Source organism: Lepidochelys kempii, chromosome 11, assembly GCF_965140265.1.
Source record: "Lepidochelys kempii isolate rLepKem1 chromosome 11, rLepKem1.hap2, whole genome shotgun sequence".
NCBI classification, from domain to species: Eukaryota; Metazoa; Chordata; order Testudines; family Cheloniidae; genus Lepidochelys; species Lepidochelys kempii.
The window spans coordinates 32,494,286-32,509,232 of NC_133266.1; the positions used below are offsets into that span (position 1 = coordinate 32,494,286).

The 14,947-nt window shown below is 38.4% G+C and overlaps 1 protein-coding gene across 27 annotated transcripts in view; it reads right to left on the reverse strand.

Annotated features, from left to right (window-relative positions):
• The window catches only part of BAZ2B (bromodomain adjacent to zinc finger domain 2B), a 353,401-nt gene that overhangs the window by 86,363 nt on the left and 252,091 nt on the right, over nucleotides 1-14,947 (reverse strand). For 17 of the 27 annotated variants that reach the window (XM_073305568.1, XM_073305567.1, XM_073305566.1 and 14 more), the window contains 5 exons: nucleotides 13,585-14,194; nucleotides 13,006-13,299; nucleotides 10,815-10,875; nucleotides 10,161-10,269; nucleotides 9,787-9,888 (listed from right to left, as the gene is read on the reverse strand). In XM_073305568.1, coding sequence (XP_073161669.1) covers nucleotides 9,787-9,888; nucleotides 10,161-10,269; nucleotides 10,815-10,875; nucleotides 13,006-13,299; nucleotides 13,585-14,194 — 1,176 coding nt within the window. The remainder of the gene's footprint in view (nucleotides 1-9,786; nucleotides 9,889-10,160; nucleotides 10,270-10,814; nucleotides 10,876-13,005; nucleotides 13,300-13,584; nucleotides 14,195-14,947) is intronic. The other 10 variants (XM_073305587.1, XM_073305586.1, XM_073305577.1 and 7 more) reach the window with 2 other exon arrangements.

Consider the following 14,947-nt stretch of genomic DNA (forward strand, 5'->3'; position numbering starts at 1 on the left):
CCAAAAACATGAAAGTTGGTATTAGAATGACAGTGGTGACACAGAGCAATTGCATAGGTATTGTGGGATTTATCAAAAGCATTTCTACAATTTACCACTAAAACTTACAAGATCTCAAAGCTAATTTACTGAGTGAAACACCATTTGTTATTACATATGTGCCACTACTATATTTCTTCTAGTTCTCTCTTGCCTAAATAGCCCATTCCTCAACTTAGTAGATTAGGCAGAAGAACAGATTTTCCCTTAGCCTATAAACTTCAAATTTAACTACTACGCCTGCACTTATCCATTAATCAATGTGATGTTTAAAAATCTGACAGGCTATATGTAAAAACCATTCTGAAATTTATAGAATATAAGGAAAACAGTAAAAGCAGGAGAACGGATTTTGATTTTTACTTGTGACTTTTGGAGGGTTCGATATCTCAGTTTTATAATAAATAAACTGAAAAACCAGAAACTCATTTCTACCTTGCAATTTTATTTAGTACAATTTAGTTTTCACCTACTGTGAAAATTAATTTGTCAGTCAACTAAAATTAAAAACTAATCAAAAGTTTTCAAGTAGTTATAATCTGCTCTATGACCTTAATTCAAAGCTCTGGAAATTGTACAGTCTCCTGAACAAGGTAAGAAGCACTAAATTCAACCCTTTTTAATTTCTCATGGCACCTAAATTCCTGTTGCTATAATACCAAGAGGTTAGTTTTTAGATAGCTTTCATTTAATTGACACAAGAGGGAACCTCATACTGTGTCTATTAATTAAAACAGTTCCTTGATCTATTTGATCTTGCTTGATTGAGCTTGATCTATTTGGAAATGTGGTATCTCTCACTGCTTTTCCAATTTTTTTGGAATGATAGGAAAAAATGATAGCTAAGGTTACTTCTGGGAGCACGTCATTTACTTAATGAAAGCTTGTCAAGGACTCTGAAAATGTCTGCCAAAGCAACTATGAAGCCAGTCACATCTACTTTTTTAAAAACTACAGTTGATTCGCAATACTGAATTTGTGAATTAATAAGTCCACAAACAATAAAATCAAGTATGATAAACCACAAAATGCGTTTTGTTAATTTATTTTGTCATTTATGTTTAAATTATTTATGCTAATCTTTCATAATATGCTAAGAAATGTTTCATAGAACATTCTGTAAAAGGAACTTTTTAATAACATGATACCCTCACATCCAAAAGCAGCTACTAACAGAAGTTGCACTGATATTTTTCAACTCTGCAACCAATATGAAGTAAGATATCACAAGAATCCATACTGTACTTAGAATGCAGATCTTCCAAGAGGCATACATATCCAACTGATATCCAGCATCAAGTGCAGAATCCATCTTTGTTAAAAACTGATTGAAGACTTCTCAATCCAAAATCAGTATCTGTACCACTTGAGCCAAAGTAGTATCTTAAATATCTGTCAGCAGGAGTACCATTTATAATATATATACACACTATATTTTTTTCAGGTGTCTAATATCTCAGGGATCTCCCCCTGTAGTTTATCATAGACTATTTGTCTTTTTGAGCCATGTAAACAGGACTAAATATTGTCTCTCTTTATTGTCCATACCAACCTGCAACCTAGTAGACAACTTCTCATATGCTTATTCATGAGTGAGGGAAAAAAATGCAAAACAAGATTCAGAAACAGATGAAAAAAAAATCAATCATGGTTCAAGGGTAGTTCAGATTGTGCTGTACTCGTGTTTTCCCTTTTGTACTGTTTCCAGCAAAAGATACCACAAACTGAGGGACATTACATTCAAATACATTAACCTTTGAAAAATCCATCATCATCAAAAGTAAGAAAAGCCATATGGATTCCGCCTTTCCATGCAACATTTGATTCTATGAACAAGATTTTTCCACTGGTGTAAATAAACATAATACCATAACAAAAGGAATATTGGTTTATATCAGATGACACTCTGCTCCTGTATCTATTTTATCCAGTTTTTTAGAATGCAGAACAGGAGATATTTGCAGGACATGACATTGTTTTAGAACAAGAGTCTAAAGGAAGTATCTCTTTCAGGTCTTTTTGAGGTATCGAATAATGTTGGATGAGTAAACACAGACTGGGAAAAAGTAGGCCGAAATCTCATTGTAAATTTCAATCATTTTAGACGTTGTTGAATTCTGGGAACCATTGCTTATTCAAAAAACGGAATCTGACTATTCCATTTAGACTCCTACATAAGTTTAGTACCAGCTTTCAGTGGTATCTTCAAAATTACATGCCTTGTCTCCACTAAGATTTTACATCAAGATAGCTAAATCAATGTAAAAGCACACCTTTTTTTGCAGTGGAGACATAACTATAGTCCATGTTAAAACAGCCTCAAGGCTACTCTAACTTATTTTAGCTAGTAATCGACTTTTAAGGCTGTTACATAGCTGAGGATTGCTGAAGTGCAAATCATTCTATCCCATCACTCCTACCAGCCTTGACACTACTCATATGCAAGAGTAACCCCCTATGTCCTGTGATGCTATAACACAACTGAGGATCAGGACCAGAGTTCCTGGGTCCCTGACTTGCATTCAGACCACTAGACAGGACATATATACCTATAGACATACAACTGTTTTTTGTTTTTAAACAAACACAGCAGAAGACCTATTCCCAGGTAGTGGATAAATGTAATCTGAATGATATAATCAAAGTATGTATTTCACAGTTGTAACACAACATAAGAGGTTTTAGGAACAGGAAAATGAAGTTGCTTACGTTTACAGTAACAAATGTTCTTCAAGATGTGTAATCTGTATATGCATTCCACAGTTGGTGAGTGTATGTCCAGTGTCCACAAGTTTGAGAATTTTCCTGTCAGCGGTACCCCTAAGGGTAGTGCATGCATCATTCCACAGGGGCATAAAAGGTGAGAATCCATGGTCCCAGGACTCTGAAGTAGCAGGCACAGAGGTAGGTAGTGGAATATGCATACAGACTACACATACTGGGTCAAACTGATGATCCATCTAGCCCAGGATCCTGTCTTCCGACAGTGACTGGTGCCAGATGCTTGAGAGGAAATGAAAAGACCAAGGCAATTTATTGAGTTATCATGATGTCCAGTCCCAGCTTCTAGGAGATCATCCCCTTGTCATCCAGACCCAGCTACCTGGCTTCTCGAAGAACATCAGTTACCATAAAAGGTGTGTAACCTCTTTCTTCTTAGAGTGCTAGTCTGTATGCATATTTGTGACGACTCTCAAGCAGTTTCCCCTCACTCAAGTCGACTAAGAGGTGTCAAGAGTATGGACTTCAACACAGACCATGTGAATCTTGCATTGTCCCTAGCAGCCTGCACCAACATACAGTGTTTTGTGAACATGTCAGTCCACCTTCATCCTGGGTCCTCTGCACTGAGGCCACTGTGTGGCCCTGGGGATGCAGCAGGGATGGGTCTAGCCTCAGGTGTGTGGGTGACAGTCTTAACCTGCGATTCAGGTAGTACGACGATGGGGCCACCTGCTCTACATTCCAAAATCAAAAAGCATGAGAGATCATGGTGCCAAGGACCGGCAATCCCCACACTGCATAATAGTGGTACCACACTCTCTCCTTAGTCCTGGGTACACACCTTTTGACTCCTTGGGAGAGATCTAGACTGCTGAATCCTGGGATCAGGCTGGGGACAGCTGTTGGCTGTCTTGAGTCAGAGGACAAGACAGCAGTGCTCTGGAAAAGATTGTGCCCGTCCCATAAGCGCAGGGGGAACATGACTGCATGCTGGAAACACTGAGGCCACTGGGTCCAGGAATCTGGAAAGCATTAGGAATTAGTGTGACTCCAATAGCCGCATATCTCTGGGGGCTGCAGCTAAGGCCCTGAGTGGTGGAGTCCCAACAGGTTGGTGTGGCAGTGACTGTGAAGGTACCTGAAAGCATGCTGAAAGCATCAGGATGGCCTGTACCAAAATCAAACTTTTACCAGGTACTGAAGTAGCCAGTGACCACTCTGAGTTCTTGGTACCAAGAAGGCTTATACAGCTATGACAACTCGGGGTGGGGGGATGCAGGCTCTGGTGCTCAGGGAACTTTTTCTAAGTTTTGAGGCACCCTTGGTGTCCAACAGGCTGGTAGTTTTATGTGGCCTTTACTTTGGATCAGGGGAGGGTGATCTCAGCCTCTTCTTCCTCGAAGGCTTCCATTCCAAGTCTGCCCTGTATCTGACCCACTCACCTAGAAGGGTCCTAGAGCCCGGGTTCCAGCCCAAGCCCAGACACCTACACAGCAATGAAACAGTCATGCAGCCCATGCCCTGCGAGCCCAAGTCAGCTAGCACGAGCCAGTCACTGGTGTCTAGTTGCTGTGTAGACTTATCCTGTATGTCTTCCAGACAAGGCAGCTTCAGACAGTTTTAAAGTCTACACTGGGGCCAATTTCAACAATCTTTGTTCCCCCAGGGCCTAGATGCCTAGAATCTGGAGTTGGAGTCCAACCTCATTGCCTGCTCCATGAGAAAAGCCTCAGGCATGCCTCCCTTGAGTGCTGGGTCCACTTCAAGAAGGACCTGCAGATTTCACAGTACCCTGAAGTATATCCTTCTTGAGACAAAAACAGATATCTCACGTGTCCGTCATTCAGAAACACAACTGCTTCGCACAATGAGCAGTTCTTAAGCCTGGGGAATTGCTGTGCTTGAGCATAGTGTCCCACACCACCTGCAAGCTTGGGGAAGGGCTTCCCTCCCCCTGTGGCTTCCATGTGCAGCTATGTGACTAAACTCAACACTAACTAGCCAAAGCGGAGGTAAATTTTAAGAGAGTTGCTCTGACATATACCATGACCAGTACAAAAGGAACTGAGGCATAGCAAAACAGCTCTGCTCTTTATACCCTTGTGTAATACACATGGAGAGGAAGGTCCTATGTGTCAACCCACCCCATAGATATTGCCGATTAGACAATTCTCTAACGCATATACATGAGATGTGCGCTCACCAACTGTGGAGTATGTATCTGGACTTGCACTCAAAGAAAAAAAAGTTCCTCCAACCCAACAAGTTTACATTTTAAAAACAAATCTTAATCCCACTTTTTTGCTACCCTTTCCTTCTTTTTCCAGAGAAAAACATACAGGCATTTTTAATTCCTTAATTATGGCAAGAAGATAGAGATTCCACAAATAAGGATGAATGATGGTTTCTATCCTTAATATTATATATTTCAGTTACTTACCTCTATAACTTATTCCATATATCAATTAATATTTTCATGAAGTAGCTTGGCTCAAGTCCCTGTTAATCCTAAACTAGAAAACTAGGAGTTATGTACCCCTTTTTTCAGAAAATTGGTACCAGTCTAAAAATATACTGTAAATGACAACCATATCAGTTCCTTTCATAATATAGAAATCCTTTATTATGTACCTCAAATATTCTTTGTTTTCAATTAGGAAAAAAATCTCTGATTGAACTAAAAGAAACTTTAGGAGATTACCATGCTTTCAAATTCTTTTTTTAAATTCATTGTACCGAAAAACATTAAGAAATGCCACTGTCAATGCAGTAGGAAAATCCAGGTGGATTTCAACCTGGAAAATTTAGATTGGAATGTTCTACTGTCTACAACTCATCAAACCATGTTCTGAATTTTACAGTATAGTTACCTGAAGTTATCATTTATTCCAAATTTGCTTTTGATATGGTGCTTCTGGCTTTTATTAAAAAACGACTGAGCCTAAAAATACCTCCAAATCACCTTGTAAAACAAACTATTTTTCATATAAAGAAAAACTTCAGAAAATATTACACACTGAAGTCACTGGCAAGAATTCTGCTGATTTCAGTGAGTGCAGGATCAAAACCATAAATAGTTTTCCATGCATCTTTTTCCATCTTTCAATTTGAATTTTGCAGTGCTCACAATCAGATGAGACTGATACAATAACCTGGATTATGATATGCCACAGAACGCAAAGAAAGGCAGAGAGAAGAATAGGAAAAGTAGCAGTAAAAGGCCCCAAACCGTAAAAAGTGGAGGAGATGGAATCAGCAGGAAAAAAAACTATCTGATGAGCAAATTTCTGGAATAAAACTGATAATTTTCTATACCAATAAGATATAGATAAATTATTGGCACTTTCAGTATTACAACAGGACACTAAATTTCAGTAACGTACATACAGATACCATTTTCATTAAGTACTAGCTTAATTTTTTGGTTATCTTACTGTAAATGGTTTGTTAGCTGTTATCAGTTTAGTTCAAATGTTTACATGACAATCTAATGAATCAAAATCTGATTCATGAAGTATAAATATAATTTTAGAGCTTCTTAATCATACTAGGTTTTTAGGCAATATGTTCTCTTTAACTCCATATTTTAAAAATATATGGATTAGAGTAGAAAAACAAAAATATACACACTAAAAATTACCTGATTGAAAAGCTGGTCTGATGCCACATGTAATAAAAATGCCAATGAGGAATGCTTAAGTTTATTTTTGTCATTAAAAAAATAGATATGAAAACAAATTGGCTAAGAGATTGAGAGACAACCTAAGCCTCTAAAAAAAAATCTAGATTTACTATTTAAAATGTTTGCAGTTTTAATGGTATTTCAGATAAAAATCAAGAAAAAACGTAAATATAAGATTTACATGCCAGTTATGTCTGGAAAGTGCAAGTGCTCATGACCTTAGTTTGAAATGGATCAGATTAGTCTGTGGTATTCAATGCTGATTGGTGTACTTTAAAGTTAGGTAACACAACACTCACAAGTTACCTTCAACACAGATAAATTATAAGAAAAATGGTGGTAGTGACACAGAATAGACATTCTGGAATCACATCACACACCGAATATATTAGGATCATGCTTTGTAAGTACCAATAAAGTACCAATAGCTATAGAATAAAATTAGAAGTAGGATCTGGGCTTGTAAGCATAAACATATATAGACATATATAAGACAACATACATAGAGTGTGTACACACACATGCGCGCACACACACACACAGTGTAAGCATTTGGAAATATACTACAATAACTTGAATGATTATGTATGACAATGTAGCTACTGGGAACAAACATTACTCTCACCAAAGATGTTATTCCAAGCACACCTATGTTATAATAAAAAAAGCATCTCCCTAGTGACTAAAGGATAAAATTACTTACCTATAATTATTGTTCTCCAAAGACAAACATCCTGTACAGATCCACTATTAGTCTAATATCTCCAGAAGGCAGATATTGCTAGGGCTTTCCAAGATTCTGAAATGGCTCCCTCCTCCACCCAAGATGAAGGTAGCAGCTTTGAGTTTCAATCTGAGGAATCTGCAAATTCTTCCTGTTTGCTTGTCAGGATTTGGTCTTTGACTAAGTCAATGCGCATTATCTAGTTACATATCAAGCATCACAGTTTAGCTTCTACACTGGAAGCAAGGGGTTGTGGGGCGGGGAAGAGCAATGCTTTAGCGGTACACTTTAGAAAGAAATCTGGATGAATGAGCCACAACTTCTGTTGAAGTTCCTGAGACATGTACATTGCAGACCCTGTTCTGCCATCCTCCCATGTGGTACGGTGTGTGCTCCTTCCCAGCACCCTACCATTTCTTCTATAAGGTATGGAGGAAAGATAAGGCCAGGTCCCAGCTCTTCTAGACCAACCAGCAGTGGAGCTAGGAGAGAGCAGTGTTTGCATACCCAGTAGTATTTAGCATTTTACCTGTAAGGGTGCACAAGGCAGGAGGTCTTTTGTGGCCCCATCCCCTTGCCCACCTGTTATAAATTGGGGACAATCCAGCCATAAGAATGTACATGTGTAATCTGAGACCACTGGAAATCTCAATGCCTTTTAACAGTGTATTATGGGGAGGTGTGATAACAGTGCTGAGGCCATCTATACCACCATCCCGAACAGAGCAGTATTTGCTAATACCTACTTGTTCTGTTTTAGCCTCCCCTTTCATGACATTTTTCTTTCTCCTAGTAAAACTGCTTTGACCTGAGCAGAATGTAGCAGAAGCAATAAAAACTGGAATTTTTGAATGATATTTAGAAGAGGTTTGGGATAATTCATTACCCAGCCTTGTGATTGAACTGTGGCCCTTCCTCAGTTCCTCCTTTCTGAAGTTTTGCAGTCCCAAAGGAGGGCAGGGAGTGCAGTACATCCCACTAGATATAAAGTAAGAGGGGTGGAAAGAAGTAACTAAGGCTGGGGACATGTGAGATGGGAAGAATATAATAGACAGACAAGAAAAAGAAAAAAAGAGGGGTTGACCTGATGTCCAGGAAACTAGTAGCTACTTAAATCTGAGGTTCAATAGCGAGGTACATACCTACATGATTTATTGATCCTGACTTATTCAACCCTGGGTTTACAGTGGCTGATGTACAAGGGGCCTACAACATTAACTTCCTCAAGGGGCCAGAAGTCAGCCAACGCCACCCCAAAGTGAGCAATTTGACACGGCTTCAGTTTTATTACAAACATTTATGCATGTTTTGTAGATTGATGTATACTCCTACAGGGATTCAACTGCCTAGGCAAGGTGTTTTGAAATTCCAGGGATTCAACTGCCTAGGCAAGGTGTTTTGAAATTCCAGGAATTGTTGAGCACATTTTCCTGATGTCTGTCCACATTCATGTGGTGATATACAGGGAAGAGTTATCTTTAACAATAAATAAATATATTCACTGACATGAGATCACAAGAAAAAATGGAAGTCCCTAAGCTGGACAAAATAGATGGTGGTGTCACACAGTTCAATCATAATTTATTCTTCTGTGAAGTGGCTACTTTATCCACATAAAGCAAAGCAGAGTTCTGCCACACTCAAGTAGAATGTTTGTTCATACAACTGTGCATAAAAACTGGACCCTTCAGAAAAGCTAATACTGTATTCTCTACACAGTAAATACCTGTGTTTTAAGTATGTATTTTAGATACCCTAGACCAGGGGTGTCCAATCTGTGGCTCCGGAGCCACATGTAGTTCTTCAGAAGTTAATATGTGACTCCTTGTATAGGCACCGACTCCGGGGCTGGAGCTACAGGCGCCAACTTTCCAATGTGCCGAGGGGCGCTCACTGCTCAACCCCTGGCTCTGCCACTGGCCCTGCCCCCCTCCACCCCTTCCCGCGCCCTCCCCTGAATCTGCCATGCCCTTGCTCCTCCCCCTCTCCCCCCAGAGCCTCCTGCACGCCACGAAACAGGTGATCGGGAGGTGCGGGGAGGGAGGGGGAGGTGCTGATCCACAGGGCTGCCGGTGGGTGGGAGGCGCTGGGAGCGGGGTGGGGGAGCTGATGGGGGCTGCTGACTATTACGTGGCTCTTTGGCAAAGTACATTGGTAAATTCTGGCTCCTTCTCAGGGTCAGGTTGGCCACCCCTGCCCTAGACGGATGAAAATACAAAGGAGACATGATACACACATAAACAGAACTTCTACAGATATGGAGTTCGTATAACAGAAGAAGAAAAAATTTCTACTCTAAGAAATATCTGAACGTGTTCTCTTATAAAATACTTAGCTCAAAGCTCCTTCTTAACTAGACAACTATCATTTCAGAGCTGATCTTGGGACATACTGAGCACCTGAGACCTGAGGAAGTCAATGAGAGTTGTAAATTTTCAGTACCTCCTAGGATCAGACCCTCAACTCTCAACAAAAGCTACTGTAAAGTACTATGTACGACTGTAAGAATGAATTCACTAACAACAGGCAATGCTCCAGAGTGTAGTAAAAATTATTTCACCTAGATTTATGTTACTACTCCTTGGATCAAAGACTTTACTTTTTAAAAAGTGGATACCTGCGGTCCATCTCTGGCTTCATAGAAGTCACCCACTCCTATTTTTGCACTGAAGCTGAAATTGTCCCTTGAGATATCCATTATTCCATTTCTGCTGAGATACTGAAAAAATCACATATTTTTCCACTTCAGGTTTTAAATAATTACAACCCAGCTTTGATGTACAGCTAACGTCAGGAGTCAAATGTTTTGCATATTCTATCAAGGGATATGCCTCTATAGGAGGTCAATTTAGAAACAGGTTAAGGTACATTAGCCTCACATCACAAGACATTTTGTATCAAGGAACTTTATTTGAGGAAGAAGTGCACTTTTTTATTGTACACATGCTTTATGGTACCAGAATACATACAAATTGAAAAAAAAGTATGTACCTTTACTACTTCAGGATACTGTCTCAGTTTCTTTCCACATGGTGCATAATATGCTACTTCTCCTTGAAGACGACCACCAAAATTCCTTATTCGTGTTTCTCTTTGCCAGCTGTAATAATAGTAAATATAGGTGTGTGTTAACACTCATTTCTTGAACTAATTTATAAACCTCTATTTATTAATTTTACATTAAAGTCAAGAGACAAATATATAAAGTGATTAAGGCAGAAATGTGACCAGGCAAAAATGGTATTGTATTAGGTTACGTTATCAAATTTTTTTTTTTTATACATTTTAGCATTGTAGTGCACACAAAGTTCTGGGAAAGTGAGCAGATTCTATTCTGGCTCATGAATTGTTAACAGAACTACTAATGAATTTTCAGTTGCAAAACAATTAAGCAACACATCTTTACATTTGTAAATAAGCAAATTTGTTTTGGAAGTAATTGAGAGACAATACATAGGAAGGCTGGAATTTTCAAAGGGAACAAAGTGTCACTGCAAGTCAAAGGAGTGCTTAAGTCTGAGAGTCCCTTTGAAAATTCTATGTCAAATACTACAATGCCCTTTTTTAAAATAAATGACCATTCACTTTATGAGACACTATATGCAATCGCTTCCCAAATGCCGTTTAAGTAAATATAAAACATACCCATACTCTAAAGGAATACGCAACTCTCGTTCGTCTGTTACTCTTCGCCTTTTTGAAGTACCTTAAATAGAGTTTAATTGATTAACATTGGAAAGCAATGAGATGACAGAGAACCAGTTTACTGAAAACGTGTATTCCATTACTCAGATCCCCAAACCAGAAGAGCAACTGAATTTTATCCATCATCATGTATACGACCACACCAACTGAATGGAAATTTGTACCCGCTACTTTTTCCACTAGGCTCTCTCCAGTCAAAGACTTCTGAGATGTGAGTACAGTAGAACCTCAGAGTTACGAACTGACCAGTCAACTACACACACCTCTTTTGGAACTGAAAGTACACAATTGGACAGCAGCAGACACAGACACACACACAAAAAGAGCAAATATAGTACAGTACTGTGCTAAATGTAAACTACTAATAAAAATAAAGGGAAAGCAGCATTTTTCTTCTGCACGGCAAAGTTTTAAAGCTGTATTAAGTTAATGTTCAGCTGTAAACTTTTGAACAACCATAACTTTCTTTTCCAGAGTTTCGAACATTTTAGTTACAAACTACCTCCACTCCCAAGCTGTTCATAACTCTGAGGTTCTACTGTACCTCCTCTGTAGTATGCAATGAAAAGTGGGCATCCTTGCAATGAAGAGATATCAAATTTATCAGAAACTAAAGTATTTATAGTATTATTTACATTTCTTTCATATGTCCGTTCTCACTGAGTACCAGCTTTGGGCAAAAAAATAAATACATGGACACTGCTTTCTAAGAGTGTGCACTTTTGATGCAAGTAAACTAAAGACAGAGGAGCAGTGGAGACTGGATACAGGAAAGCAAGGTGAAACACATCTTTTTAGGTGACTGACTAATGATATGATGGACAAAAAATAACCTTTGATTCCAGAATGGTGGATCTGAGTAGGCAGAAAGCATTATACCATATACTAAAGAAAACACTTAACATAAAACGTATATCAGCTCCATATATAAACAAAATATAGACAAACATGGACATGCCAATTTTTTGCACCGTGTGTAAACTTATGTTATTAAATAAAACTAGTGCCAGCCAATCAGACTGCTGAAGAGCAATATAAACTTCAGGGGATCAGAATTCAGGTTATTCATAAGATACAGTAAATCTTTATAAACTATAAAACCAATAAGCTTGCATCTAACTGAAAGAGAAAAATAAAAATACGTCATTTCAAAGCCAGTCTTGCATAACAGCAAACAACTTTTCATTAATGGTTAAGCAAGCAACTCTTATTTCACTGCACTCTAAATATTAGGATAAACTGGTTTCTGATTCAACGTCCTTGTTTAAAAAACAAAACAAAAACATGTATTTTCATGAGACATATGTAGCACTTTGCTAATTAGCAGCCAAGAGACTCATTGTGATAATTATTGAATATTATGAATTAGCAAGTAAGGGAATGACCATTTACGCAAAAAAAAGTTAAAGATAATACAACACTAAGTGTACTTAACATTTACTTATTTAAAAGTGTGTCATAAATGTATTAATAAATGGTCTATTGTGAATTTTGCAAAAATAATGAAACCTGTAATACTACAAGTCACTACAGTCAATACTCCTGTTGTGAAGAGTGGTGAGATGGGCAGTTTTTGGTGCAGTTTACAGTATGTAGATTGGCAAGGTTCTACTGTAACGGGAACAGAAAAATACTACTGCCTAGGTCTTGTACCGTAGATCTCAAAGTACTTTAGAAAGGAGATCAGTATCATTATTTCCATTCTACAGACAGAGAATGTGAGGCACAGGGAGATGAAGTGATTTGTCCGAAGTTCAGAACAGAACCCAGACACCCTGAGCCCCAGTCTAGTGCTCTATCCACCAGTTGTCACATTGCCTCCCAGAATGCTTACAGAGAGTAATGATCACCCCAGATGTTTTGAATATAAATGCCATATAAAGGTCATATGAATTGACCTTAGCATTCAGGTCCCGGTCCTGAAAGGTGCTGAGTACCCACAACTCTGTTTGACTTCAGTGGAAGTTGCAGGTGATCAGTACCTCTATGGGTCAGGCAAAGGAGAGGAAGGTCAGTATCCAATTGCAACATTGTACATTATGGACACTGTTATCTTGACACTTTTTGAAATACATTTACGAGACACATTTCTCAGACACTACACTTTGTTATATAAAAGACAGTAAGATACCACAGTGTGTACTTGGAGTAAGTGTAGAAGAAGGTGTCCCAAGAAAAACTGGTGACTGGGATTCAGGACATAAGGCAGCAGGAGCAGAGCTTGGAGTCTTTACTACTTGGAGATTAAGTGGTGTAGAGTGAGCTGTGAGACTGATGGAAGAGCTTTTCAGAGAGGAAGTCGTTTTATTCAGTTTCAGTGGCATTTTCTCTCCTTCAGTATCGGTATCAGATTCATCTTGATCTTTGTCATCCTCATCATCATCTTCAGACCCTTCTGTATCTGACTCTGAATTACTGTCAGACTCTATGGGAAAACAGTAACAAGTACAGGTTACAACTGGACAACCAACAGCACACTGAGAATTGTTCATTGTAGCTTTTTGTCATTCTAGCATTCCTCAAGTCTGTGGATACATTAATTAACAAATGTTTTAATATCATTTACAAGATCATCGTGAATTTACCCAGCCGTTGACATGACTGGAAGCAGTACAGAACTCAACTCAAGGAGTTCTGGGAGATGTGTTTCTTCATAAAAAATTTAGAATAAAATCTTTAATTTTTTTATATAGAAAAGTCAAATAATAACCTGATTGACTATCATCAGAATCCTCATCATCTTCATCTTCATCATCGTCATCATCGTCATCATCATCCTCTTCATTTGAGTCATCAGAGTCTTTGCTACTTGGAATGTCAGAATCTGTTCCTCTAAATTGTTCCACTAAAGATTTTGAAGAATGAAGGCGGTGCTGTGTTTTCACTGCTGTTATTGCATTATTGCTGGCTGCTTTTTCCTTTCCCAGACCTGGTAACACAGGAGAGGTAGAGGGCATAACAGGTGTCCTGTTACCAGGTGTTTTTTTCCCACATGTACTTACATTTCCTAGTGAAGAAAAAGGGGCACTGCTAGAAGTAGCTATGTTTTCATTTATCTTGGGCTGGGATTTGGATTTGGTTGTAAGTGCTAGAGGTGCTTCCTGGATGACACTCTGAATTACTCCATTGGGTTGGTGATTACTTAAAAGTGCATTTGTCAAGAATGGATTAGAATGATTGTTTTCTAGAGACGTGTGTTTCTGATGAGCTGGTAAACTAGAGCTTGGTTTTGGACTTGACAAAGCTGTGATAATCTTCTTCAGGTTCTTAGATGATTCTTGTTTCTTTAATTGTGCTGGGAATGTCTGTTTATACTGTTCCTGTAGAAACAGAGAGGCAACAAAATAAAAAAAAGACTGCATCTCACAGGGAAAATTATATTTGTTTAGCCCTCACTATTTGCATCCACAAAAAGCAGTTTTAGAAGGTGGGAGGGTAGGTAGCTCGAGAGCTGGGTAGATAATCAGGTATCAAGTCTAGACTCTCCCTAGATGTTTCATGATAAATCAAATAAAGAAAGATGGCTGACCCAGGGATTCAAGATATTAAGCTGATAGAAGTATTGGTGCAAGCTTTTGAAGCTTCTACTTCAGACTGGAGAGCTATTTTCACTCTTATCACCTGCTACAGTTATAACTGGAAACTGAGAGTTTACCTCTTATGAAAATAAGTCAATAGGAAAAAAAAATTACATGAAACAGGACATGCTCAATGTAGCGTTTATAAGATTTCCATAGCAATTAAAGAAAAAATCCTGGTTTTCTTATTGACACCCAGTAAAAGTCATACAAGTGGATGCAAATCAAATTGTTAGGCAATTCATAAATCTTAAATAATAAATATAACACAGAATACAAAATAATAATGGCTACTAAAAATAACAGGAGATTGAAAGAAGACGGCTGGAATAGCAAAATTTGACACAGGAATCAATAAAAATATGTTGAACCACTGGGGTCATTCCAAAAGTGTTATGCTAGAATACCAGGTTGTTGTTATAGAGATGAGCAGTGGCTGAAAATGCTCAAAGGCAGCATAATTACCCCTTAATTAGGGAAACAAAGATGCTCTTG